The 18,137-nt window shown below is 40.6% G+C and overlaps 1 protein-coding gene across 1 annotated transcript in view; it reads left to right on the top strand.

Moving 5' to 3' along the window:
- RYBP (RING1 and YY1 binding protein) overlaps positions 1 to 17,128 on the top strand; it is a 43,652-nt gene extending 26,524 nt beyond the window's left edge. Inside the window, exons 3-5 of the mRNA XM_075158617.1 lie at positions 10,741 to 10,917; positions 11,032 to 11,130; positions 15,350 to 17,128. Coding sequence (XP_075014718.1) covers positions 10,741 to 10,917; positions 11,032 to 11,130; positions 15,350 to 15,602 — 529 coding nt within the window. The 3' untranslated portion in view covers positions 15,603 to 17,128. The remainder of the gene's footprint in view (positions 1 to 10,740; positions 10,918 to 11,031; positions 11,131 to 15,349) is intronic.
- Positions 17,129 to 18,137: the final 1,009 nt, after the last annotated feature.

The following is an 18,137-nucleotide window of genomic DNA, read 5'->3' on the forward strand; positions in this document are numbered from 1 at the left end:
GTTTGAAGAGAGAATGTTCTTATAACTCATCTTCCTACAAAAGTATGGGTTATTCTTTGTGCTTACCCAGTAGCATACTTTTAAGGAGGATGCTTTTGGAAATGTATTTTACTTTTTTAGTTTTAGTAACTTTTAGGGAGGGGATCAACTTCAGAATTTAACTGACATCTCTTGTTTGGTAGGGAACTCATTTTCTCAGCACCTCTCCTTTTTCCTTGCTTGTTTTCCAAGTTTGGTGTCTCTCCTGCTGTGATTTTGAAGTGTGAAACTTAGGTATCTCAAAACCTGGAGGCAGATGCTCCGGAATGGGACATGTGAGGCTGGGTTAAAGGATGGTGTATACGTGACAATTTCTGTTACTACTCAAGATTTCAGTGTCTGAAATGGAAATATATATGTTAGCAGCAGTGATAAGGTACTTTTATAACACCAAGTCTGGTATTCCTAGTTTATAGCTGTAGTTAGAGTTGCTATAATTATTCTTTTCCTCATATTTTCATTATTTTAATTTATAACACAATAACCATAAGCAGTTGCTTTGGGGAATCTACATGTTAAATTTTCATCAGACTCATTTATACCCTCATGCTGCCAACTGCACCTTGTTACTCAACAGGAAGTTTTGAGCCTGTTTGCTTTCCTCAGAATCATACATATCTTAATAAACAGACAAGTAGGAAGAAGTATTTAAGTAATTGGTTTTGTTGTAAATCTGAGTATTTTATTATACACATCTTGGTTGCTGCCAGCTTTATGAACTGTTCTCAAATTTTTGCTAGTGAGAGCAGCTTATTTTTGACAAGCAAGTAAAATCACCTTAGTTTCATCATCATGCTGATGGTAGTAGGCAAGTAAATTTTGTGCTGAGATCAGTGAATTTTCCATAACAATTTTATAAGTCGTCGTAAATCATGGAACATTTGGTATTTTGCCATTTTGCAGTAAGGTGTGTCCATAGATGAAAACACCAGAAGCAGCTCCACAACAAATTTTACCGTTTCGGTGTACAACCTGCTGAAGTACTGATTTGAATTTTCAGTGATGGATTAACCGGAAGCTCCGAGTGGATCAGCGGATGGGTCAATAGCGTGATGAGGCTGCAATAAGTTTCTAGAAATGAAGCTTGTGCAGCACTTGCAAGATAAGACTGAAATTATTGGTAACCAAAGAAATTCACATACCTAAGAAAAATGATTTAGTAATCTCAAGGCCATCTTTTCAAGTTCAGGCTTGGTGTGAGCTTTACATTTACGGTTGCATCTCATTTTGTAAACACTTGCTTGTGGATTTTGTATATATTAGCACAATTTTTCTACTGTTGTAGAACTTCTTCCCTACAAATGCAATAAATGAATAGGAGGGAATGCTTTTTTTCTGAATGCTTAGCCACAGACCTAACTGCTGCTGGTGGTAAGCAAATGCTTAGGCAGAGAGCAAGAAGGGGACTTGTAAAGTTCTTGTTCAGCTGGAATTTAGGGTGATGTTGCAATTGGGAATTGATGCTATTTTAATCTATTACACATTGCAAATTTTGGTTTAAGCAGGAGATATATTGTGCTCTTTTTTCTTAATTTCTGATTATTTTTTAGACGGGCCATTAAAAAATCTTAGAAAATTATGTTTTATGTAAAATAGTGGAGCAAGAAAGCATCTGAAAAACTGTAATTCTGACTGTGTACTTTTGTCTTAGATTTTATATATAGTCATGAATCAGAAGTAGCTTTATAATATTTGTAAGCATAATGAAGTTGTGATCATTTGGACAGTTCTGCTTCCCCATGAAACAAGACAAAACATGCTTAAAATGTGGTAAATTTGGTGCTTTGCCAATTCTTTACTCAGTTTACATTTATTTAGAAGTGCGTTGAACTCCTTATTTAAGGAAATGTGCTTTATTTTGTAATGAAAGCAGAAAAAGGTAATTCAGACTTTTTCCCATTCTAATCCTTAAAGGATGTTTCTATTGGAAATAATTCCAGCAGATGAATGCAGGTGCAACTTCAGCAGTGTACATAGCTCTTCAGCGCTGCCTTGCTATAGTGTATAAATATATATATAATGTATATACCCATACCCACAAGCTCCTGCAGTGCCCGCTGATGGGCAGCCGTGCAGGTGAGCACCGCACAGCCGGCGAGGACAGGTGTGGGGGCTGCACCCTCCGCCGGTAGCTCCAGGGATGGAGCCGAGACCGGCCGGGAGCAGTCGCCATCGCCGGAGCAGGTCTCTGCCAGGGATTCAGGCTGGGCAGAGAAAGCAGCGGCAGGGTGAGTATCTGGTGGACAGCCTCAGAGCTTTCGCTGGCACTCGTTAGTTGCTGCAGATTAGATAAGAAATTATCTCCTGTTGCAGCTCAGATAGCAGCTCAGATAGGTGCTATAGATGAAAGGATGGGCGAGACTGCCAGTGCTGCCTGAGCTTCCATGCAGGCTCTTACTCTAAAAGGAGAAACAGAGCAGTATTTCTTCCAAAACTTCAGCATGACTTTTGTTTTGCCTCCTGCAGACATAGTAAGTGAATTTTACGGTATTAGTGGTTAAGTAAACCTCAAGCTCTGTTCCAATCACTGATACTCAGCATTGTTATTCACCATCACCGCTTTTTTCCCTCCATGCTCTGGTGTCAAAGAAGCCTGAAGAAGAACTTGTGTTTTAACTTTTCCTTTTGCCATCTTGTGATTTCAAATTAAATAGCTGCAAAAGGGGAGAGTTGTTGCTCTTGAGAAATGCTGTTTTGCAGGAGACCTTGTACGGATGGCTCTTCGTTCTCCAGAGTGTACAGGAGCTTTTGTTTGCTACTGTCTTACGCTACTTGGTATCATGAACACAGAGGCGTATCAGAATAAACCTGTAGTCCAAAACATGTGCACTGTACAATGTTAGACAACTTTTTTTGAATTATTTTTATAAGGGTGTGTGGTAGAGAAGCACAAAGACCCAGGGCAGTAAGGTAAGCGGAGCCCGTGAGACTGGGTGGAGAAGACCCGGGCTTATGATCAGTCTCTGGCTCAGTACTTTTTAACCAGAAAGCCCAGTCTGTGATTTATCAATTTCCCTTGGAGTGGGGGGAAGAGGTTTTGTGCAAGTTCTGTATACTTGCAAAAATGCAAACAGTGGTGCTTCTCCACTGAAAATTTTCCAACAAATTCCCAAATCGCCCTGTTCTTCGACTTGAGGCTCTTTTCTTGCTGGCAGCCCACCAGGTCCTAAGTCCGGCTGTGCAAGGAGCACCATATAAGATGTTTTTTATTTGATTTGGTATGACATTAATGGTCCCGGTTTGCTTTCACGTTTGGATTTGTGGTAGTGCCTATGTCCAATTACAAGAAATGTTATTTGTAGTTTTGGGTTCTGTACTGTATTAGAATGGGTGTTTTGAGAACTTACGTGACTACTGGCAGCTTCGGCATGGCAAAATTCTGGTCGAACTGCTTCCAAAAACATCTTATGGCCCTGACTTTAAACTATTTTGTAATGGGATTGTATGAAATAATGTATATTAAAAAAAGAACTGTAAAAGTATTGAAAAACCTATTACACTATGCTATTGAGCAGTCATACTGAAATAGTTTCATAGATCAGTTCTGGAACTTGCTTAGTACTGGATTTGTGATTTTTAGCATATTTTCACTAAAAAAAATCAGAAACGTGAGCTGCAGAATCTGTGCAGTGGCAACTCTGGGAATAAAACTTCTTGATTTATATACTTTGATTTGTAAATGCACCCAAATAATTAAAAGTAAGCAATGCTAAGGCTCCTGTAACAAGTAAGAATTGAGTGTTCTTTTTACAGGCATTATTCAAAGAGGCTCTACCCTGTAGTGGCACAGAGGCAAGGACTAGCCGCTTTCCAGCACACAGTAATGCCTGTTGTGTTGTGTAAAGGGAGGTGGCAGCTTGCATTTCATTTAATAGCTTTCCAATTCTTAATTTGATAAAAAAAGGAAAAGGGGGGAGAAATTGAAGAAAAGCAGGTTTTCACCCAAAAAGGCAGGGGAGCTGGCAGCTTTGAGGGACCACTAAATATTAAGTACTGCTAATAATTTTGAATTTTTTAAAGTTTAAAAACATAAGTACTGTGGGAGGTGAGAAACAACCTGAAGTCTAAAAACTTCTGGTGGACAAACATAAAGTTTAAAATACTCTTCTTCTGAAATCTGAACAGCTCAAGGTCTGTTGTCATGGCCAGGAATAGTTATCGCAAAGCTGAGGCTCCTTTATCTCTGCGTTGCCTACTCTTGGCTTTTCCAAGGAGATGGGAGACAGCGGGCTGGATGGTCAAGGAGGACGTTGAACAGTTTGTTGGAGGCTTTCTGGAGGTGGCCGTACATTTTTAAATGTACATAGTTTATTTTGTGGCGAACAATTGTTTTGTTTGTGTGAAGCTGTTATTTTTGTTCACATTTTTTCCAAAATGTTCAGCCTTAACACTCAGAGTCTTTCAAACACGTTGCTGTGCCCTTCTGTATAAGGTTAGTAGCAAATACTGTTCTCCAGCTGAAAGATAACCCTGTCCTGCTGGCAATGCTGTGAAACACCAACACCTGCAGCCCAGAAGTGGATGTTCCTTAGATTAACTTATTTGTTTTTAAACATCTGTCTTCTAAGTAGAAGCACAGCATTAGCACATCAGTGATAAAGTAAAATTCTGTTCTTTCAACAAAATATTGCTTAATCACATATTTCTTGCTGTTTGTCCTTCTAGTTGTCTTTTACTGTTTTTATTATTGCTTTGTGGTCTTGTATTACATGGAGAACTTATCTGATAAATGTATACAGCTTCCATACTGCTTTGCAGTTGTACTCTAAGGACAATTTGTCCATTCATCCTTTTTCTTGCTGCTAAAAAGGACCGGGTGGTCATCACAAATGAGCTGGAAAAAATGCATGCAAGAATGAATGCTTATCCCGTCATGTTTATGGCTTAATTTTGCCAAATCTTTGGTTCTTCTTTTAAGGAGATGTTAATTTTTTTTTTAATGTGTTTATGGGTTAGTTTCTAACCTTGCTTTACAATCTTGCTCCAAAGTATGCTTATTGTATTGTTGTTCTGGTACTAACTGTTTTATAAACACTCACGTCAATACTTCTTGTCTTGTTTTCTTGTTTTTCTTTGAGCAAAGATATATTCATGTATGACTAGGATTATTAAAATAATTATGTACTTCACACTGCACAGCATATGCAACACGTTTTCTCAAAGAAACGGTGAGCTACACAGAGGTCTGCCGGTATCGCCACTTCCATCAAAGCCAGAACAGCATGAAATTATCCAAATCCTTGGTACTTCATGTTACATGAGGCTTTTGACTCTGAAATCCCACTTGATGCCACTTTCATTCTTCTGATAACATAGTTGTAGGAAAGTAAGAGCAATTGTAATTAGATCCACATTTCTGGGGATTGCTGGAGTCCCTCAAGGTCTCTGTGGGTATAAAGCAAGCCGCTGTCTCTGCTCCAGAGTATATGCAGGAGGTGGGTGACTTGCCTTTTCTCAAGGCAGCGGGACCAAAGAAATCCCAAACAGATACAGAAATTAGGGTCACATGAAAAATATGGTGCAACTTATCCTCCTGTATCCCTGTTGAAATCCAGGTCTGAGTAACTACCATGTGTTGGATGTGCGATGTGATTTGTGCTGCTCTACTCTTAAGCCCAGTTGCAGGGGTTAGGAGTGGAGCAGCAGAATTCCTGGGCATCAGTGCTTTGGATTTGGTCCCAAGACAGGCTTTAAAGGGAAGCTTTGAGATGCAGAAGAAGATGCAGGTAGAGAAGCACTGCGAGGTACTTGCCAGAACCTTAAAAGTACGTATTTTTTCTGTTTTCAAGAGTACGGTGACATAGGCAGTGAGCCCTTCATGAAACGTCTTGCTTTTATTCCACTTCCCGTGAGCCAGACATCCCAGTGTCACTTAATATGACAATCTTGGGGTATAGTATTTGCAGGCATAATGATTCTGTGTGGGTCTGTTACTAAAAGGTAGTAAAGAGTATTTGTGTGTATCATTTACAATAGCTGATGGTAAAGACCTAGGTGTTAAACCCATGCTTGGAATAGACAAATATATTGCAGCTTTTTTATGCGTCAGTATGTCCTTGCTGCAGAGATCACTGATCGTTGCACAAATACCTGCTCCTGTGAAGTAAACTACAGTTTAACTAATGTGAAACAATTTATTTGGCTGAACATAATTTTGAAACAGTTAGTTTAGTTTAATTGCTCTTAGTTTTAGACAGGGAGAAGATAATCCTCTTTATATTGAAAAAAGAAAAAGGATAATGTTCATTTATTTGTCACATCAGGGTTGGATCTTGGTGGTTGAGTCTTTGCCCAGGCTGTTTCTTAAATTAGGGGAAAATTGTCCAAACAAAGCATAACTTTACCTTAATGTTCAGGTGGAAGGAAACATACCTATTTCAGATACTTTCATGGAAAATTTGTTCTCATAATGTTCACCTGTTGGCATTATCTGCTGACAGGTGTTATTGCACAATACTGTCGTCTTTGTTTTTGAAAGCACTCACCTGACACTAGGTGCAGAGTAGGCGTAAGTGGTGGCCACCAAGGTGTAACACCACATTTCTATTTGTAGGGACACAGGTAGGGGGGAATCAAGCAGAGTCTCTTGTAGCAGGTGTTGGGCGAGTAGCTGTGGTGCCACCGACCCCGTTGGTGGCAGAGGGGACCCAGCACGGACTGGGGAACAGATACGGAAATCGTGCATCTTCTTCCTCTCGTCGGGAAGACCTGCTGGCCTGCAAGAAGCAGAGCACTGTGGCTCACCGTTTGATGTCTGCTTAGGAATTCAAGAACCAAGTGTAATATTAAGTATTGCGTCTCTTCAAATAATGTTTTTGGAAGTTGAGACTTGTTAAGTGTGGTTTGTGTGTAATGTTAGTTTAAACCTTCTACTAAATGACAAGATAGTTGTTCCTTAAGTGTGGGTGCTGGTTAGAAAGCTAGGAAGAGGCCGAGTTGGGGTTTGATTTTGTCACTTAGATGTATTCTTTGTTTATATGAATTGTTTAATATTACAGAAAGTGAGTTGATGAGTAGATTTTGGGGGTAAAAATGGTTGTTTGTAATTGTAATACTTGTTTATGGGGCTGTTTAGTCTTAGAAAAAATTTGAAAGGGATTACAAGTTTCTGTTCAGGATATTCTGCTCAAAAGATATATTAAAAAAGTAATTGCGTATTTGGGTTGAAACATTCTCTTTGGAGATTGCAAAAAAAAAAAAAACCACCAGCACCAAAATTTGGGGCAGGGAGGCTTGGGCCTGTTACAGTGTTCAAAAATAGAAGAAGAAGAAAGGGATCCTTCTGTTCTTCTCAATACAAGTTCTGTGGTAGAAGCAGAAGCACATTAAATAGTTGTAGCCCAAATGGGAATGAGGCTTGTTTCTCTCCACTGATTTTTTTTTTTCCCTTCCTTGTTCAAATTCTCAGAGGGAAGACAACTAGTATCCACTGCAAAGTATTACTGAATCTATGCTTTTCCTTGTTTCTAGATGGCAATGCAAGCTTACCTGCTGCCGCAGCTGGGGAGGAATTCACAACACTCACAAAGAGGGTGGCTGCTTTGACAAACAGCGTAACTAGGATAGGGCACGGATGGCTGTAGCTGCAGGAGCGGTGTCCGGAGGGATGGCCTGTGCTAGGGTTGATAGATCAGATCATCAGCATTAGCCCTTGAAGTGTGTTTTTTGGTAGGCAGGGAAACTTGGAGCAAGTTTTGGATACTGCAGCTACTTTACTCGATTGTGGTTACTATGGTTATAGTTTGCTGTGGGTAAAAATGTGCTGCTCTACTTGCTTTGCTTGGCTTTTTTGTAAAGGGCTTGTGACCAGTGTGTCCTGGCTGTAGTGGCAGTGTGGGTGTTATTTGAAGGATTTTATTACTCTGATTATTTTTACTATTAGTATGCCAGTTGCTTAACTTACCTGCTTTTTAACCTTCCTAAGCTTGCTGCTAGTGTGAGCAAAATGTCCAAATTAAGAATTGGAAAACTATTGAGTTATTTGCATTATTTAAAAAAAAAAAAAAACACAACCCAAAACAAAATAAATCTGTTCTAGTAGTACAGCAGATCTTGAAACATGCTCGGTGTTGACCGAAGTCTCAGCAGCTTTCTGCTCCCTTCCTCGGTGCGGCAGGAGAACGCCCGTCAGCAGGGCTGGCCCCCCTTCCCGCAGGTCCCCTGCCTGTGCACGCTGCTGCCTGCTCTCTTGGCTTTCGGTTTTGGGTTTGCCCTTACCAGCGAGCCATCGTGGCGTCTAAGAAGCAATACGCAAATACGGGGTTTGGAGAAGTTGTGCTAGTTACGTCAGTGGCTGGCCAGAAAATGATAAAACTTAATAAATGTGGTGTGCCGTCACAGCACAGATACGGAGCGGGAGAACACGGGGGGAGGTGTCTCTGCAGGAGCACTTGAAGGCTGGTCTTTTTTGGGTTCCAGCCTTCTCTAGGGAAATGCAGTTGACTTATTTATGTATTTTTTTTATTTTAGTTTAGTTGAAGTTTCCACTTTAAAATTTATATCTTCATTCAAGCAGTGCAGCACTCCTGCAACAGGAACGGCAGCTCAGTAGCTGCAGAGGTTGGACGTAAGGCTTGGAAATAACGTTGCAAGCAGGCACATCAGAGTCGTGCAAAGCAGAAAAACTTTGAAGGTGCTCTCAAATTCTTGAATTGGGATTTCCCATGAATTGCTTGGGTTTCTGACTTAGCTGGTTGTGTAAACAGCAAATAACTGTAAGTCTGGGCAGAAGTGGCAGCTTTGAGCAGTGAGGTTAATCATGTATAATCATGTAGGGAGATGGTATCTGCCCTCTCTTTGAAGATTTCTTGACACTTTATCTTTTTTTTTCTTTTTTTTTTTTTCTTTTTGAGTAGGCGGTTAGCAGGTTGCTTGATACAAGCTAATGTCAGCTTTTAGTGTGGTTGCATCAATCTGAAAAAACTTTTCCATGTAATCAAAACATTTTTTCTTATGTGTTTATTCTCAGTCATACAGACAGAAATTGCTATATATGGGATTTTAAATGTGAGGATGCTAAATATCTTCTGTTCTGTGGAACAGGTAACTGCTTGATCTGATCTGCCAAACATTTCAGCATCATAGTTATTTAAGGCTGAACGCTAGATCATCTTTGTTCACTCACTAGATCATCACTTGTTCATTCAGCAATATACACAGATTGTAGCATAAAACAAATTACAGTTTCTGCGTTGGGTGAAAAATCCAAATGCCAGTGGTGTTGAGGTGGATCAGGGGCCTGATCACAACCTGTTGCATAGACTTTATAATAAGCTGAGGTAGTGAAATGAAAAATTTGGGTATATCTGGCCTCAGTAAAAGCATCTTGGTACCATTATACAGAAAACCAGCGCCAAGAGATACTTGGTTTTTTCCTGTGACAGGGAGTAGAACTTTTCTGGGTGTTCCATTATCTGTATGTATCGTCTCTAAATGCAGATGTTACATGTGAGCAATTAGTGTTTTGTACATTTATTTTTTAAACCACAAGAAAGCACTAAGTAGCTTCTTAAGAAAGTCTCTCTAGATGTTTGTAGTAAAAACTGGGTGCAGGTACAGAGCTCTGCAGCGGAAACCCTTGGGTTCCCACGTTCCAGTAGTAGACAATGATACTTGCGTACTACTTGCATTGACAGTCTACTGTAGTCTAACCTGTGCAGAAAATTTGAGTCGTATTTATGACCAATGTAACGGCTATGGAGAAGCATGAGCAACTGTTGCAGTTAGTGTTCAGCTCATAATGGAAGACTAATGGAGTTGATAACCTGGTTTTCTTCCCCCCCCCAAGCTGTGTGGGGAAGCATAGATCTTTCTGGCGTGTTGAAGGGCTGAATAGGTCATGAATAGTCAGAGTATTCAGAGTATAAACTGCTTGGTGATATGCCAGGATGGAAAGGTTTCAGGTTAAGCTGAGAGGAGATGAGAGTTTGGATGAAGAATGCAGAAGAGAGGAAGGTACAAATTTCTGTGAGATTACCTGAGGATCAGTAACTTTTTTTTTTATAAATCATAATTTGAAATGGAAGTAGTCTTTGAAAGACAGTTGGCTTGTGTATTTTGTCCGAGCACCATTGGGACTGCAGACAATTGTGCGAAGACGGTGTGTCGGAGGCTGGCACGGCCGTTCCCCCGTGGAAGTGTGAATGCCCGCTTGTCTTCTGTGCTCCTGCCAGTGAGCTTCAGTCCCGGGCCTTGGGACAAAGTCATCTCAGTTACCTTCTCTTGTTCTTTGTTATTTGTGTGAGATTTGCTGCTTCAGGGAACCAGAAGCTCATTTGAAAAATTGAATTGAAAGATATGAAGGAGACGATGTTTATCAGGAAACTTATTTTTGTCATGTCTCTTAAAGTGTAGCCACAGTGCGGGGCTGGCAGCTTCTTGAAAGCTGCTTTTTCACTATTGTCCCCCCAAAATTGGCTGCGATTCCATGACATGGATGGAAGAAAGGGAGCATTATACTTAAGAATGTTAGATGAGGCTAAAAACTGATGAAACAGCAGTTTGGAGTATTTCTTAATATTAAAATTTCTGTCTTGTTGGTACCAGCAGTAGTACTTCACATTAAATAAGGACATCCATTTGGTTCTTTGTAAGTGGAGTATTCTTCCATAGTTGCTGAAATAAATCTTCATACTGCTTTTGGTGAAGTCATTTTTACTGTGTAAAATTGACTATAGATCTCTCTTTTTATTGTCATTATAGAAAACCTAGAATAAACTCTCAGTTGGTGGCACAACAAGTTGCCCAGCAATACGCAACCCCACCACCACCTAAGAAGGAGAAGAAGGAGAAAGTGGAAAAACAAGACAAAGAAAAACCTGACAAAGAGAAGGAAATTAGTCCAAGTGTTACAAAGAAGAACACCAACAAGAAGACTAAGTAAGTTTGAAGGATGCACTATTAAATGTGGAGTGGTTTCAGTAGCACTGTGCATTGATTAATTGTGCAGTTAATCTAACATCATACTCTCCCTCTTCCCTCCAATTCTTACAGACCAAAGTCAGATATTGTGAAAGATCCTCCTAGCGAAGCGAACAGTATACAGTCTGGGAATACTACCACAAAGACCAGCGACTCAAATCACACTTCAAGGTAACTTTATACTAAACTTAAGCTCTCAGTATCTGAGAACTGTGTTAAATAGCAGACACTGTTTTTTTGATGGACTGACAGAGACAGAGTACTGTCTAACCCACGGGGTCTGTCAGTGTTAGTATGGGAAGACCACCAGTGGCTAGGAGCCTTCTCCATGTACAAGCACGCAAACACTCTGCTGGTGAGGACAGATTCAGGCATGGGAAATATTTGTTCTGTTGTCCACTCAGTTTTCGTTCCTCTGCTAAAATAATTGTATTGTCAATTGGGCAGTAATGCTTTTGGCTGTAAAACACAGTGGGAGAAAAAATTAACTGGCAATCGTAGTGGTCTTTATCAAATTCTTATCGTCACTCGATAGCAGTAACAAAGGTTACTTTTTAACTTCCTTATCCGTAATCAGCCACTGTAATTGTCAAGACAATTATCCAAGTATACGGGAATTAAAAGACTGCATGAACAGATTTGCTAGAATCTTGCTATCAACAAAAAGCATGAATGGTTGGTTTCGTATTTGTCTAAGTTTCAAATAAGTAGCTGTCTGTGGAGAGAGGTCATTCCTAGTCTTGCCTATACTGATACTCTATGCTTGTTTTCTTTAGGTGGTACCTTGTGCTCTATTTCTTAAATAAAAAATTTGGTATCAAAGTACAGTTTTTATATTATTAAACTTACAGAGCTACAAGAGGTGGAATTCAACTGGGTGCTTTCCTATGTGGGCTATACAAGAATTGCATCTCTTCTTAAAATGTGCTGTAATAAGTATTTTATAGTGAAGCCACATGAACTGAAGCAATATTAGTTAGCTGCAAACAGTTGTAAGGCATGTGGGAAATATGGTTTGCACTGCTATTAGCATTAAGGTTGGCAAGACATGACTGCAGAAAACTGTTGTTTTGGAAGTTTTTAAATAATAGCATGAAAATCTTTAGTAAGTGAATATCCTTTACACAGCAATTCACTTGAATGTAGTGAGGGCAGTGTGAGATTTGCTGGGCTAGAAGACTGAGCTGTTTGCAGGGACTGCTGTTAACTCTTCCTCAGCCCCCAAAGATTGAAGTGTCCATTCCTGGTTTGATTAGAGAAATATAGCTTTATTGCAATGATTTTTTTTTTTTTTTTTGGTCCTGTTCTTTTTGAAATGGTATTTATTTTGGGACTTAGGATGCAAGAGGCTTGACTAATTACATAGTATTAAATTGATAGATTACATCAAATAATTGTTTTTACTCCTTGAAGGAGTCACTCTGTCTACTGCAGAGCCTTTTAGTCCATGTTTTGTGGCAAGCTTTTGTCATTCCTAATTAATCCTTAATAGTATCAGGTGTAGCTGGATATTTTTAAGGAATACATCATCTCCTTCAGTTCTTAAACTGTCTTTTTAAGTGTTTAGTTTAGTGGAACTTTTCTTGCAATTCACTACGCTCAGGAGTGCTGTCAAGAGTCTTTTTAAAGGATCTGATTTTTAGAGAGTCGCAAGTTATCTGTTCAGGTTTTTTTCATGCCCAGATTTCTTAACTGTTTTTTTTTCAAATTGTCTTTTAAGGATCTCTGGATTTTTAAGAAACCCTGTTTGAACTTCTTGGATACTATGCCTGTTTCTGACAAAATATCTTGGTTTATTCCATGCCTTCCTGTGCACTTTCAGATTAATTGTTTTGAAACACATTTCTTATTTGGCCATAAACCTTTTTAGCTATGAACATGAAGCATTAGGGTGTTTAATTTTGCAAAATAACGTGAATGGGCCAATCCCTTTGCCTCCTATAGGAAGCAAAAATTGTATGCGTGTGCTGAAGAGATTGTCTGGAGGTTTCCATCTGCGCTTAATCAGCTCTTTGCACAAGGGAGACCCCTAAAACATCTCTCGGAAATGGTTGGAGGGCTCAGTTCTAAAACTGACACTGAGAATATGTTTGTGAGAGGGACTGTTGAGAAATCCTGCACTGCTTCTCCCCAGTCCTTCCATGTTACTTTGTCATGGCATTTAAAGATGCATGGGTAGTTGCATTCAGGCGCTTGAGGCATGGCTTATCTCAAAGGCTGCCGGTAGCGGGAGCTTTTCTGGGCAAAACTTAATGCAGCTTAGGCCATATGAACTCCTGGTGGTGGTTTGTTTTTTTTTTTTTCTTTTTCTAAATATGACTATCAATGCTGACTTTTGACAAGCAATAGCAGGCGTGCATGTTCAACCCTGTAGAAAAGTGGAGGCAGCAAGGTCTGTTCCGCTATTTGGGCCAGCGTTTTTTTGGCTGTTTCTGAGTACAGGAGAAAACAAATGACCCAGGCAAATTACAGGAAGAACTGGGTTTCCTAGAGGAACTTGGGGCGTAGGGAGGAAAATACGTATGCATACTACGCTTCCGGGAATGCTTGCTGCTGTGTTTGCTGCTGATGCTTTGAGGGCAGCCTTCATCTGCTGAGATGCTATCTGAAAGCTGATGGAAACCCCAAAACTTGCTGAGCTAGCTGGCCTTTCTTGTTACCCATGAACCAGGTGACATCATTTAATCTAGCCTGTGGTTATGTGTTGAATTTGCCAACTCCTGCAAGCGCGTACGTACAACGCATACGCGTGGGCGCGTGTCTCGCTGCTGTGGGAATTCACTAAGCACAGCTATGGGTTTGAAAAGGCTGGTCACTAAACGACGGGGCTGTTTCAAGTAGGAGGTTTTACTGACGGTTATCCCGGCACAGTAGTATTTTAATTGTATTTTCTATCAGAAATGCTTTTCCTGTGGTACTTGTTAAAAATTGAAACAGCCTCCTAGGTTAGATATGCAAATATTATTTTTGGTGCAGTAACTTCATTTTTGGTAAGGAAGTTTGCAGAAATACAATTGCTCTATTTTTGAAGCTGTACATCCGTCCTTAATACTTTATTCTATTCTGTCTAGTTGTAGAATACCACTTGGATAACTACTTTTTAAGGACTTTTCCCTTGTTAACTTACACTGCAAGCCGTTGAGTAGGCAGAGCAAATACAAAGTCAGCTTAATTTCCTTTTTTTATTTTGTTTTGGCTGCATTAGCCTAGTGTGCTGCAAACGAGGAGGAGGAAAGGCAGATTGGTTTAAAAACTGGAACTTGATCCCAAAGTAAACCAACCTTCCCTCCATCCCTTGGAATAAGGCAGTTCTCAGCAAGCTACTTTTCACTGATGTATAAAGACTCCGTTTTTATTTCCCTATTGGGAATATTCCACTGCTTAAGCCTGACCCTTAATTAGGAGCAAAAGCTGTAAATTGCAGCAGTCACTGCAGCTGACTTGGAATTTGCTGGTAGCTGGAGGAATGTCCAAGGTTTGTTGTATCAGAGCTTTGGACCAGCCCCTGAAATGTGCATGAATGTCAGCTTCCTAGAGTCTAGACCCTTATTAGTTACGTTACTAATTGAATGATAGCATAGCATGCAAATTACTGAGATAATCCTGAGCTATAAATACTAGTGTGTTCTTTTCTGGTGGTTTTGAATTTTTTTTTTTTTCTTTTTCTTTTTTTTTTCCCTTCCCCTAACCAAAAGCGCTAGCTGCAAGAAATACCGTTGTACATTCTGGATTTTATTTACAATAGCCTCGGTTCCAGAGGGAACATTTTGAGCGATTTTATACATAGGCTGACTGGGCATCTGATTTGTATAAGCTCAAAGCAGTTGAAAGAGAAGCCAAGTTGTCCCAGTGCCTGTGTTTGCAGCTGCAGAGTTCCAATATGGGAATGAAAGAGCTGTGGTCAAATGCTTTCATGTGGTTTTGTATTGCAGAGTCACAGCCTTGTCTCATAACATCAGGGCACATGATGAGATGGTGAATTTAGATAAGAGAACTCTTTCATCTGCCCCTTGGGGAGGAGATCCTTCGGTCTGTCTGGCTCCTGTCCGCTTGGCTCTGCTCTAGTGTCCTCCTTTCTGGCAGAGTTGGATTAGGTATAAGTCTACAGCAGACACCCTTTGCAGAGCTCTGCAAAACAGGTCTTTTCCTCTGGGGCTGAGCATGCTGCTGCAGCCCTCGCAGCCCGGGCTGTCGCAGGGAGCAGGTCAAACCTTCGTCCTCCCCTGTGCAGCACTTACTGCTGCTTAGGTTCTCCTCCCAGTTATTGCCGTCTGCGCAGGCGAACGGAGGACAGGTCACACTGAGTTTGTTGTCAAATGTTTTTTCTAATAAACTTTTTCGTTCTTGTTTATTTTTATTCTTTTTATAAATGTTTTTTCATTTATTTTAGACCCAGACTGAAAAATGTGGACAGAAGTACCGCACAGCAGCTGGCAGTCACAGTGGGAAATGTCACAGTAATTATCACAGACTTTAAAGAAAAGACTCGCTCTTCTTCCACGTCGTCTTCTACAGTGACCTCCAGTGCAGGATCAGAACAACAGAATCAGAGCAGCTCGGGCTCTGAGAGCACAGACAAGGGCTCGTCCCGTTCCTCCACGCCAAAGGGGGACATGTCAGCAGTCAACGACGAATCTTTCTGAAAATTGCACATGGAGTTGTGGAAACTATGAATCAGGGTATGAAATTCAAACACTCCACCTGCCCATGCTGTTCAAATCCTGGAGAGCCTCTTCTGTGCTTGAACACACACTTTCTCGGACATCGACCTCTTACTGATGCAACCAGGATAATTTCTGCTTGCCGTGGGCACCTGGCCACCAAGGAATTTCTCACCCTAACGATTACTCTTGACACTTTTATGTATTCCATTGTTTTATATGATTTTCCTAACAATCATTTATAATTGGATGTGCTCCTGAATCTACTTTTTTATAATATCTGCTGTGCACAATTTTCCATGAACATTACAACTTTTTGTTTTGGGGTAGGGAGTGGGTGGGGAGGGAAGGGGGCTTTATTTATTGCATTCACAAACTCCATCCTCTTTCAACATATCCTTTTTAAGTTCAGTTCTTCTTCCAGTTATACTGTGTACTATCAGTTTTGATATAAATTATATATAAATATATATATAAATAAATATATATAAAGGGTTATTTGAAACCAATACATGGAAACGCTGGTGCTTGAAACACTGTGAAGTGAAAAAAAAAAATTGAACAGTTCAAGATCTGGGACAGTCCCCTTCTGTGAAAGTACTGAAACTGAAATGGAACTGGTCTTAGGTGAAGAGTGTTCCTGAAGGTTTGAACCTGGCTGGGACCCGTTCTCTCTATTGTTCCTTCCCTGTTTCTTCCCAAACAATGGCTAAAATGTACTGGAGACGCGGTTTTGATTTTTATAGCTTGGGATCTGAAATGAAACAAGATTGCTCCAGGTCGCTTGTATTTCCACTAGGGTAACTCAGATTGGCGGTGCGCAAGTTCGTGCCCGGCTGGAGCGTAAGCGTTCACAACCAGACTGGTGTCGACATGCCATGGATTCATGTATTTTGGTAATGTGAGCATCGCTATGTTGTGCATAGCCAATCCCACAGATGTTTGGTGTTCTTAGATTTAATGAATTTCGTCCACCTGCATCAGTGACCAAGGTAACTTTAGAACTGGAGTGGTTTGCTTTGGGTTGAAAGGCAGCAGGGAGCCGTAGGGCTGGGAGTGATCGCGGGTGAGGGAGCAAGCTGGTGCTCGTTCCAGCCAGCGGTGCGTGGGTCGATCATTGTCAGCCCCCTTCCGTCTGTCCCGTCCGTGCTGTTGGGGTGGCTCTTCTCCTTGAAGTCCATCCGTATTCCAAGAGTGGTTTCTGAACAGCATCTCGTCCGGTGATGACGTTGGGCTTGTCAGCATTTGGATGCTTCTGGTCTCCTGCTGCAGGAGCAGAGGTAGGGAAAAGCTTTCACGCTGGCAAGTGAGCAACACGTGTGGCTCATGCTCGTGACCAGCATCTCCTTCATTCTTGCTCTAAAGCTATTCAGACTGTAATTTCTTTTCCTGGCCTGTTAGTGTTGCTTTACAGTTTACCTTCCATGCATTATCCTGCTAAAACACTAGGCTGAAGAGGTGAAACAAACTTTTTTTTTTTTAAAAAAAAAAACAACAAACAAAAAACACCCCAAAACCCCAAACCTCTTTGGCTTTTCATCTTTATTTAGTGGCCCCAGGGTGCTTTGCAGTAATTTCAGGCGCAGAGGCTGTGGCTTCATTTGACATCAAATGCATAACTTTTGGGCATGATGAAAGAGGGCCACATTTTGACAACTTTGTGCCAGCTTGTTATATTGTGAATTATTTGCTTAGCAAGAGTAATTTCTCTTTGTGGAGGCAACTGATTTAAGATTTCTTTTAAAATCTGTGTGGTTTTGAGTAGCAGACGTAGGTTCCTTTCACACTGGCGACAGAAATGTGTGAGTAAGGGATCCGTTACAACCCCTGCTCGAAGGTACATGCAGTGGCGGTGCCTTTGCAGCAGTGGTTTTATTCCGTATGCGTTAACATGGGCACCCCGACTTAATTCTGCTTATATTCACGGTATAGGCTGTCTTTACCTTTTTAAGCATTTTTAAAGTATTTATTAAAGAACCAAAGGAAACCAGATGCTTCCTATGAGCATCAAGACAATTTATTATACATAGTTTTAAATACTATGAATTTCTCAATCCACATTTTAACATTAGTGGGATATTGCAAAGACATTCCTTTTCCAGTTTTTACTATTCCTTTAAGGGTCTCAGGGAGGGTAAACTGGTCAGCCATATTTATTTATTTTACTGAAATGTATTGGAATAATTTTTTAAGAGAGATTTTTTGAAGATGCCCCTGAACTTGTATATTTTGCACTGCTTTATAAATGATCCATTATCAATTAGGCTTGCGTGCATCTCGGCCGTGATCCAGCAAAGAGTGTGAGCGAGTGGCGAGTCCCTCTGGCTTCAGCGGGGCTAATTCTGGTGCTTCAAGTCAAACTGCACGCTCGCCGCCTTCGTTGGATCTGGGAATTTGTGCAAAAAAAAGCATTGTGTGTACCAGGAAATTGCTTCTTTTTCAAGTGAAAATGGACCTGTACATCAGTTGAAAAAGCTTTAACGCCATAACCAGCTACTCATGGCTACTGGTAAAGTC

Source organism: Calonectris borealis, chromosome 10 (genome assembly GCF_964195595.1).
Source record: "Calonectris borealis chromosome 10, bCalBor7.hap1.2, whole genome shotgun sequence".
NCBI classification, from domain to species: domain Eukaryota; kingdom Metazoa; phylum Chordata; class Aves; order Procellariiformes; family Procellariidae; genus Calonectris; species Calonectris borealis.